The 11,466-nt window shown below is 38.1% G+C and overlaps 1 protein-coding gene across 7 annotated transcripts in view; it reads right to left on the bottom strand.

Moving 5' to 3' along the window:
- nfia (nuclear factor I/A) overlaps nucleotides 1-11,466 on the bottom strand; it is a 212,588-nt gene that overhangs the window by 39,740 nt on the left and 161,382 nt on the right. For all 7 annotated transcript variants that reach the window (XR_015776693.1, XM_088078172.1, XM_088078171.1 and 4 more), the window contains exons 3-4: nucleotides 7,152-7,217; nucleotides 5,101-5,175 (exon numbers count right to left, since the gene is read on the bottom strand). Coding sequence is in view for 6 of the 7 variants with exons in the window: in XM_088078172.1 (XP_087934298.1) it covers nucleotides 5,101-5,175; nucleotides 7,152-7,217 (141 nt within the window). In the remaining variant the exon portion in view is untranslated. The remainder of the gene's footprint in view (nucleotides 1-5,100; nucleotides 5,176-7,151; nucleotides 7,218-11,466) is intronic.

Raw genomic sequence — 11,466 nt, 5'->3', positions numbered from 1 at the left:
TTCATAGTACAGATGTCTTTTCTTGACATTTGCAGTAAATTTCGAATTACGTTTGTAGAAGACAACTGCTGTTACGTTTTTGCGTTGTGTTTTCGGTTGTTTTTGTGGATCTGTGAACACGAGGATCGTTCTCAAATGTTATCATGTGAAAGCAGAAAAAATAAAGTCTTCTCGGTTTTTAGTCGTTCTCGTGTAAACGCAGCCTGAAACCGACCAGGTGACTCTGCGTCTGTGTGTTTTCAGACTCATTTTTCATTCTCTGTATTTACCAATAATTGTAATAAATGAATAGTGAAGAGTTAATGCTGCTGCCTCACATATATGTATACAGCAAACACACACACACACACACACACACACACACACACACACTGGACTCGTGGACTCTCCTGCACTCTAATCTATAAGTGATTCTTCCAGAGCCGCATCGCTGCAAATCTGCTGACCAACACAATACACACACACACACACACACACACACACACACACATACACACACACACACGAAAAAGGGTGTGTGCATCTGTGAATACATTTGTGTCTGCCTGAACGTGTCTATGTGTGTGAGTATACCCTACAGTGTTGCAGTGTGTGTGTGTGTGTGTGTGTGTGTGTGTGTGCGCGCGTGTGTGTGTTGCACCAATATTAAAGCCGCTCAGCTCTGTGCTGCCTCAGAAAGATTTCTTTCTCTTTATTATTAAACTGGATCTCGCTGATATTGGACGGGTGCTCGCCCACGTGTACGCTGACAAAGTTTTTTCGGTCGCTGTTTTTCATGAAAAAGTGTGAACTTGTCCTTTAAATTTCACAGTCTTCACTCTGCTGCTATCAGTCAAATATCACAGTGACACTGAGGTGTAAAAAAACACCATAAATCTGCGCTCTGCGTGTAAAAACGCTGTGTAAAAACTCCGGCAGGTACAAAGTCTCAGAGCGCAGAGACGAAGTCATTCACAAACTGCAGCTGCATCACACTTTAAAGCTGTGACTCACAGTACTGCTCTCTGCTCACGTTTCAGGTGTTTAAACGTTGTTGCTCAGCGAAGACGCTCGGCAGGTTTGCATTAACCCTCAAACTGCACAAATTTAAATTGCAAATACAAATTTCATCTAATGGAAACACATCGATTTCTAAACAAAAACTCCAATTTATTGCAAGAAATGTTTCACGCTCACACGAGGTGGTGTTTCAGGTGATTCCAAAATAGCCATATTTCGCAAAACTGCAATGAAAACACTATTTTTCGCTCTTTTATAGCTCAAATGAAGAAAAGGTACAACAAAGTCGCAACTTTCTTCAAAACATGACAAACAAGAGACCGAAATGTTCGTTATTGAGCTGCAGCAATAGAAACAAAGCTGCTGATGTTTTGGACATCCATCGCCATGGTAACTGGGAGGTTATCGCCAGAGAAAAAGTCGTATAATATCACTCTGTGGAAACGCAGTCATCTCCCAATTGTGTTTTGTCAAATTTCGAAAATATTGTTTTGCACAAATCTATGATCGAACTTGCCGACTCATCTGTCTTTTTGTAAAAGCAGCACATTGAGATTTACGTTTATTATTAAGCTGCAACTTTTTGTGATTATGGTCGGAGCAAAGGATGATCACACCGAGACGCATCTCGCCAGGCGTGATCACTCCAAAAAAAACGCCTTGGAAGCGCATCTGAAAAAATGCTCAGAGCGCCAAACCCGCCTGCCGAGGCCCCGCCCACAGAGACGCCTTCACCATGGCAACAGTATCATAATATACAGCTATTAACGTCACTCAAAGAGAAATGTTTTAAATGTTTTTACAGGAAAAACGTCCTCAATCATCAGGACAGTTTCACATTAACCCTTTAAAGTCCTCACTGGGAAAAAGCAATATAATTATATATATATATTTTTTGAAGCATTATTTTATTCCCTGATAACAACAATCAAAGTTTTTGTTTTTTTTTTTATTACACATTGTTTCTGCTATAATGCTCTTAATATGTGAGTATCCCAACATGTATCAATTTATGATCATAGTAGTAATAGTATTACCTGTACTAGTATTATTTACATGTGTTGATTCTGGCTGTTTACCATTACATTACTTTGAAAACATCTCATAAATGGTGAAAAATCATACTGATAAAATCTATTTTCATCAAATAAATAATGGAATACATTTAAATATATGGTATTAAAAACAGTGAATATTCTTTTTTATTGAATAAAAGTGTACTAACTTCCTGTTGGAGCCAAACTAAAAAGAAAGAATATTTAAAGACACAGCGACATCTAGTGGATTTTTGTAGCATAACAAACCTAAACTGAACAGCAGAGATAATCTCAGTCAGATTATCACATTTTTATTTAGTTATTGTGACTCAAAATGGGCTCTACCGCACAGCTGAGCAGGACATTAAAGGGTTAATTTTCTAACATAAATGTAGAGGAGTCAAAGTAGAAATTGGCATAGAAGTAAAATACAAGTACTTCAAATTTGTATGAAATACAGTACTTAATACAGAAAACGACTAGAAAAGAGAAAAAGAAAGTTAAAAAACAAAAAACAAAAAAGGCAATGGTGTTTGAAAAAGTGCTTAAAAATTATAATAATTTTGTAAAATCAATTTAACGATGCAATTATGATTGTTAAAAACAAAGTAAAATAAAGTAAATAAAGTAATAAAGTAAATAAATTAAAAATATCTGTTTTTCTTTATTTCCCTCGCTTTTAAAAATATAAACAAAGGCTTCTTTAAGCAGCACAAGAAATGTAATGTTGCTCCAGGTTTCAAAGGGTTAATAACATCCCACCACCAGTTAGAGAAGCTGGTGGAGCAGACGTTAGACAGGAAGTGATGTCACGGCGTGGGCTGTCTGTGGAGGCGGAGCTACTCCGGACTAAACAAAGTTAAATAAGATTTAAACTGAACCGGCTCAGTTTTTAATTAATAAAAAACACCGAAATTAATTTTTAACCAATCAGACACCTGTAAGTGTGTGTGTGTGTGTGTGTGTGTGTGTGTGTGTGTGTGTGTTCCTGCTGCATTGTCTTGGTCTGCATGGTGCCCTCAACACACACACACACACACCTATGGCAGTATATGTCTCACACACACACACACACACACACACACACACACACACCCCCACACACACACCTATGGCAGTATATGTGTGTGTGACAAAGTGAGACAGCGTTTGCATGCGCAGTGCCGTGCATCTGATCAGGCAGAGATCAGTGTGTGTGTGTGTGTGTGTGTGTGTGTGTGTGTGTGTGTGTGTGTGTGTGAGTGCGTGTGTGAGTGTGTGTGTGTGTGTGTGTGAGTGTGTGTGATCGATGGCTCTTTGATCAGGGGTCTCTGTGTGTGCTGACAGGCACTTTACATCGGCCTATTGTTAGCGGTGGGCGATCGACAGACTCATATAGATCCCACTGCGCTCTCTCTCTCTCTCTCTCTCTCTCTCTCTCTCTCTCTCTCTCTCTCTCTCTCTCTCTCTCTCTCTCTCTCTCTCTCTCTCTCTCTCTCTTCTCTCTCTCTCTCTCTCTCTCTCTCTCTCTCTCTCTCTCTCTCTCTCTCTCTCTCTCTCTCTCTCTCTCCTGCATGTCTGCACTTTTTAAAGGTCACGTTCGTCCCTCGTTCTCTCTCTCTCCTCCACTCTGCGGTCTCTTGATCGCCCCTCCCGTCTCTGATGTTTCCTCTTCATGAAGTGAGACTGACAGCTGACACCATCAAAATGTGGAGAATATTAATGCTATATATGTGTATATACACACACACACACACACACGTGTACATATGCGTATGTGTACATATACATGTGTAAATCAGGCCGATATGAGTCGGAGCAACAGTCCACACAGAAATGATCTTTTTTCACTCCAGCTCAAAAATTCATTCACCATATTGGTAATCTGTGAATTTTTCAAGATCGTTATCTGTATCAGTTTTTCAAAAATCCCAGGCTCTAATGTGTATATGTATATATATATATATATATATTTATATATATATATATATGTATATATATATATATATATATTTATATCCCTGAGTGACTCGGGAAACTGTGGGTTTGGAAGGAATGAAAAAACAAATTCGTCAAAAAAATTTTAATGAGAGGGGAAAATGCCAAAAATTTCTGAAAATCCCCAAAGAAAAAAAAAAAGTAATACAGATTTTTAAAGAAATTAAATTACCATAAAGTTTTTTAGGAAAAACAAAATTGCTAAAAATTCCAAAAAATCCTGAAATGTTTAAAAAAAATATAGAAAATAAACAATCACCAAAAGGTTTTAAAGAAAAGAAATGACCAAAAAAAAAATCGCCAAAAATTGTGAAAGAAAATTCTGATTAAAGTTTTTAAAACAGAGAAGAAGAAAAAAACGCCAAAGGGTTTTCATCACATTTTTGTTTTGCTTTTTATCGCACGTCTACAGTTACATTATTTTGAGTTTTAAACGGTTTTGAAGTCCAAATTAAGAAGCTAAAGCAAGTCAGAATATTTTCATTCAGATATCTGAAGGTCAGAGGTCAAGGGACCCCTGTGAGATGATCATGCTGTTTTTCCATCACCAAAATTTAGCCTAAATTTGGAGCATTATTTGGCCCCTTCCTGAGAAGTTTATGACATGATTCCTGGATTCCTCAGATCACATTAATTTTTGATATTATTTAGTTTTTATTATTAAGCCAGCTCATTTTGCAGTATTTCTGCAGTCGCAGTATCCAGCTGTTTGCAGTAGAGACCAGTTAAACTGGAGACCTTCAGCAGCCGGCCAATCAGAAAACAGGATTTCATGTGGCCAATAAATAAACATGAAAACAACTGAAGTTTGGAGTTTGAGTTCAGATAATATTTAGAGCAAATATGTTTTTTATTTCTGAAGTGAATGTATCACATTTCTGTACTTCAAATCTAGACGTGTTTGTGCTGCACTCTTTTCTGTGTGCGTGCGTGCGTGCGTGCGTGCGTGCGTGCGTGTGCGTGTGCGTTCATTAAGTTGAGCAGCGTCTGGTTTGGTCCGGAGGAATTACATTAGATTCGCTATCGATGACAGATCTGCAATCCAATCACTGCTCTGCCTCGCTCCGTCACAGAGGGGGGGACTTACTCTGAGAGACTCGTACGAGCTCGGCCACCGTGAAGACGCCGGGCGTCACGAAGCTGTCCTGAAAACCCAGATGACCTGAGACACACAGACGGACAGAGACACACAGACAGACAGAGAGACAGAGAGAGACAGGCTCATCATTACATATTCAATTATTATATCGATTACACCGTCAGACGATTGACTGCAGAACCGAGTCGAGAAGAAAACGTCACAGCACGAGTTACAGTCGCAGAAACAGAAGCAATAATAATCATAACAATAATAACTTTATTTAAAAACACAGTTTACAAAGTTCTTTGACACAAAGCAAAAGCAGAAATGGGAAACAGACGGCGACACGTTTGCACATTTCTTCTTTTTTGTTGTTGTTTGTTTGTTTGTTTTCTGTACAGTTCATATCTTTATTATTATTATTGTTATTCTAGTTTATTCTTTAATAAGTGCCTTCCTTTGTATATATATCTGTATTATTTTGCCTTTTATTTTATTCAGCTGCTGCTCTCTTATTTGCTGCTGTACCCAAACGATTTCCTTCATGGGGAAGTATTTCTATTCTATTCTATTCTATTCTATTCTATTCTATTCTATTCTATTCTATTCTATTCTATTCTCCAGAGAGCCAAACAGTCCTATTAAACATGAGCGAGAAGAAACGAGGGCAGTGTCAGGATCAAATTACAATCAGAGGACAAAAAATGCAAGGCGCATATCAAAATAAAATAAAATAGAATCTGATTTATGATTTTAATCTTTCTCCCCTTCTTTAACCCTTTATAACCTGAGCAAATTAGCCTGATTTCTTTCAAAAGCTCTGGAAGCAGGTAAAGAGCGTAAAAGGAAAAAAAACAAAAACAGCCTAAAATTAGCAAAAAAAAAAGAAAAAATATGTGAGGAAAAAAGAAAACGAGTTAAACAGAAACAACAACAACGAAAAAAAAACCAAAAACAAAAGAAAACTGGAAAAGGAGCCTTAAAAATTTTGTAAAAATATTTTTAAATAGCTAGCTTTTTTATTTTTTACCTGGATATTTTCCCAATTTTTTTTTTTTTTTATTTTTTTTAGCAATAATCATCTAATCTACTAATTTATTACGATTTGTGTAAGATGTCTCACCAAGTCGTTCATTGCCTTTTTTCCATGTTTTTGAAAAAAATCACACTAATTTAGCACAAAGTGCAAAAGTTTAAATACTTAAAAAAGGCGTCTGAATCAAGAAAAGAGACGTCACTCCAGGTTAAAAAGGGTTAAAACAAACTACAAATGAAAAAGAAAATTACTAAAAACTAGTTTTCCTCGAATTTTAGCATTAAAAAAAACAAAGTAAACTGAATTTCCCTTTTGGGGTTAAAGTGCGAGCTGCAAACTGAAGGCTGCAGTGTTTTCACGCACGTTTGGATGTAATTTACAGAACAACGAGGCGGCATAACGGCGTGATTTTCCGGCCTTGAACAGGTAGTGTAAATACCACTGTAGTAGTAAAACAGCAGCAGAAGTACTAACACCAGCAACCGCAGTGGTAAAAGTAGCATAAACAAAATGAGCGTTTATATGTCAGATACTCTCATGTGAATTAAGAAAACTTTTCTCTCATGCCTCCATCGACCGAAGAATCCCCAAAAATTACATCTATTTCTAAATCTAAATCTATATATATATATATATATATATATATATATATATATATATATTCGGAGTATCAGCAGCATCACAAAGTACAAAGTACAGAACAGACGACGAGTGGAAGCTTCTGTTTCCCAACAAAGATAATCACTTCCAGCTGTGTGTGTGTGTGTGTGTGTGTACTGGCAACTAGCTGAACCTCGATGTCAAGGTCTAACACACACACACACACACACACACATACACACATATACACACACACACACACACACACACACACACACACACACAGTAAGCAGACGTCTATTAACACACACACATACACTTAAAAAATCTTTCACACACACTTCCCTGATGCAGACAAACAACCACTGTGTGTGTGTGTGTGTGTGTGTGTGTGTGTGTGTGTGTGTGAACGAGGTCTCACCGTTCTCTGGCTGCTCCTTGATATCTGATTCGCTGGCCTGGTTGGGGCTTTCTGATTGGCCGGTTTCTGGAGAGAACAAACAAAACAGATGAACAGCGATGAGGACGAGTCCAACAACAACAACAACAACAACAACAACAACAACAACAACAACAACAACAGCAGTATGATAAATATACACACACACACACACACACACACACACACACACACACGCATCTGTCTCCTGATTGGACGGTTACTTACAGCGCGGCGTCGTGAACACAAACAAACAGCTGATATGTAATAAATGATTAAACATGTTGATCATGAACAGACTCACGGATGATTCGTCACATTTGTCTGTTTTATTATTTCACTGTTTTCGGTAATATTCTGTCCTTGCTGTCTTTTTAACTCTTGGAGACCTAAACGACTCTGTTGTTTTGGAAGTATCTGTGAATGTTTCTGTTTTTAATGTACTCGATATTTTTGATAGTATTCCCATTTTCTGCTTCTTTCTGCTTCTCTTTGACTCCAGCTCAGAGGTAGAGCTTGTACTTTTCACTGCACTACGTACTGCAGACTACATACTGAATACTCAGTGTGTCTTTTCTCTCGTGCAAAACAGATTCTGATCACGGTGAGATTATTAGAGGAAGAAAACTTAAATATTGGAAATATAAATATTATACAATATTATTTTTTACTTTAATTGAGTTTATTTTCTGAACAGACATCAGTCCTAATCAGAAATGTCAAATATCTGTTCATTTTCAGGATTTTAACCCTTTAAATGCCAGGTTTTTGTCATGATGCTACCATGTATTTAAAACACAAAAACACAAAAAATGAATTATTTTCAACATACTACATGCCAAGTAGTTTTTTAAATGATTATCACAGTCTGGGATATGTCAGTGTTTGTCAATATGCATGAACACAGCCAAAATTATCAAACAATTGAAATTGAAGAATGAAAAGTGCATAAAATGCATCAAACAGTCTCTGAATGTTAAAAATAATCAACTTTCGCTTTGAGGCGAATTAAAAATGTGAAAGTGGAAAAATCTTCATTCTTATTTTCATATTTTCAGGAGATAAAGCTGAGTGAAGCTCAGAGCAGCTCGATAACACACCACTACTACGACTCCGGGTATTGATCTCCATACCACAACACTTTGGTTTCACCACACACACACACACACACACACACACACACACACACACACACACACACACACACACACACACACACACACACACACACACGCGTGCAGCAGACTGACTGGCAGACAGGTGAGGTGACTGTTCATTCACACTCTCGAGAACAGAGTCAGCGAGAGTCCTGAATTCACAATGAAGCTCAGCGAAAAGTACAGAAGTATAAAGTAGTACTAGTACAGAAGTAAAGTACTCCTCCTAGAAACCCATCTTCCTCTCTTCCTTATACTTTGACTTTTACTCGAGTACAAGTATGTAAATGCGGCTGCATCTAAAAAAATTATAATATTGTGAAAAAGTTCAAGAATTTCCATCAGTTATTTAAGAAAGTGAAATTTTAAATATATTCTAGACTCATTACGTAAACCAAAACGTTCAAGCAGAGCTTGTTTTTCTACAGCTAGAAAAACAAACAAAAACAAAAAAAAAAGTTTAAAAAACCCCCAACATATTTTAAAATATTTGAAACACCCGACCCAAAAACACAGATGATCAGAGGGCCGCTGTCAAAGCAACCTGAGGACGTAATCACCAGACATTGTTGGACATGTCCGTGTCAGAAAAATGTGACTCTTTAATTATTATATATTTATGGACTAATTGTTTGACTTGAATAAGCTGTATGATAGTTTAAATCTTATGTAAATGTAATTAAAAGTATTTTCTGTTTTGTGAGCAAACATCCTGTAATGTAACAAAAGCTGTCAGATGTTGGAGTTGTTTCCGCAAAAACACGTTACATTTGTACGTTATTCTGTAGCTCAGTGTGTCCCAAACCTGTCCTCGAGGGTCTCTTTGTCCTGCAGGTTTCAGCTCTGTCCCCGCTGCAGCACAGCTGACTGATATGATCAGCGTGTGACGGAGCAGCTTCAGCTCATAACGAGCTCATCATATCAATCAGCTGTGCAGCAGAGAGAGCTGTGACACGTGCAGGATGACAGAGGAGACGTTTGCCAAACGCTGATGCAGCAGATATGTTAAACTTTTTGTTTCAGCAACTCTGGTTAACCTGTGGTCATGTTTAGACACGGAACTACACTTTATAGTGAGGAAAAGGGCATGTTTTGGCTTAAAATTCCCACTTTTGGAGGTAAATTCCCAGCTGAAATATAGCAGTGTCTCTGCAAAAAAACATGCACTATTTGCAGCACTGTTCCTGCTGTGTCAGCATAAAAACAACCGCCGTTTGCGGCTCTAATCCCGCTTAAAATGCAGCAATATCTCCGTGTAAAAACAACCTTTTTTTTGCGGCACAACTGAAAATGTAGGAGTGTCTCGACAAAATGAATAAGAGCTCTTTGTGGCGCTTTCCAGGCAAGAAACAGTCATTTCTCAGTAAGAAACTGCTTTTTGTGACAATATCCTGAGTGGAAAAACAGCTTGAATCACGAGCGTTTTTGTTGTTTTTTTGGTGGTTAGCAGCAGTCTGCAGCTCGGCAGGCGTCTCTCCTCCTGATGATGAAATCAGCTCAGAAACTTCGTCACTTTAAAAACATTATGATTTGTATAAAATGGCGCAGAAATGTACAACGCCAACATTTTCTTGTGGCAAATGTAGAGACAGAAAGTGTCATGAAAAGAAAATTATACTTTAGAGCAGTACTTGAGTAAATGTATTTAGTTACTTTCCTCTCATGGCCTGAGCAGCATTAACACGGAGGACGACGAGACACTCTGGGACTGTGGGACACGTTTAACGTCCTCGGTGCTGCTTTGTGAACGCAGCCCGTCTCTCTCTCTCTCTCTGTATCTACCCTCTGTTCTTTTTCCCAGCATGCTCTCTGCTCTGATGCAGCTCCGCTCCTGCAAATGATTTAGCGTCTTCAGGAGCATCGATCGGCCGCGCTGCAGATAAAATAGTCGGGGGAGTGGAAGAAATATCACCCATCATCCCCCCTGCCTGGAGCCGGCCGCCGCAGGGGCCATGACTCAGGACCGGACGGAGACGGATGGAGGGGAGCCGGGTTCACTTTTATTGGAACGTCCAGCAAAGTGAAACTTTTTAATTATGATAAAATGTAAATATCAGGCAGCATATAAAGACAGATAAAGGAGAAGAGGAGCTGCGTGTTGTGGATAAACTCCTCAGACGTTATTTCACAGAAACAGTCTGAATTTTGGGAAATAAGTTGTTTAAAAAAGATGCAGCAGACATGTAAAATATTACTATTTGACGTAAAGGTGCAGCCATAAAAAACCTGAAGGCTCAGGTTTATGGATGGATTAATAAACATGCCGACCCCCCGGCCCTCACCTGCAAAATATCACTAAAATTAACACGAGAGACTCAAACTGTCTGCGAAGAAACATAAAACGACAACAAAGAGATGCACATCAGCTGCAACAAGAATCACAGCAACTGAAAAAGGGGCAAAACAACAACAACAAGCCATAAAAGCACCGCAAAATGAGCACAAAGAGACATAAAACAACAACAGACACACAAAACTGCTACAAGGAGATGCAAAACAACTACAAAAAGGGTCAGCGCAGCCACAGCAAGTCATAAAAGGACTACATGATATACAAAACAACTACAAAGAGACACAAAACAACTACAAAGAGACACAAAACAACTACAAAGAGATGCAAAATAACTGCAAAGAGATGCAAAATAACTGCAAAGAGATGCAAAATGACCACAAAAAAGGACAAAAATCACCAAGTTATAAAATAACTACAAAGAGACAGAAACAGACCACAAAAAGACACAAAACTACTGAGAGGCAACTACACAGACACACAAAACAGCTACAAAAGGATATAAAACTACTACAAAAGAGGCAAAACAACAAGAAGACATGACAGGACTACAAAGACACACAAAACAGTCACACAGAGATGCAAAACCACAACAAATGGATTTAAAGCTACTACAAAAAGGGGCAAAGCAAGTACTATAACACAACAAATATGTAGTACATATTAGCTGTTTAGGAAACAGCTGTGCAGTTTTGTGCAGTTTTGTGCAGTTTTGTGCAGAATGTGCGAAAATCCAACTGTTATTACTATAAACACAGCTATTATTAACATCTGGTTGCATTAAAGGTTATAAGTGAAATCGTGAGTAAATTATTAGTTAAACTGATGCTTTGATGACTTGAATTAGACA

This window comes from Plectropomus leopardus, chromosome 5 (assembly GCF_026936395.1).
Source record: "Plectropomus leopardus strain MGB_pleo_1.0 chromosome 5, ASM2693639v1, whole genome shotgun sequence".
NCBI lineage: Eukaryota > Metazoa > Chordata > Actinopteri > Perciformes > Serranidae > Plectropomus > Plectropomus leopardus.
Note: the sequence above shows the minus strand (reverse complement) of the source record. Positions and strands in the feature narration are given on the sequence as shown.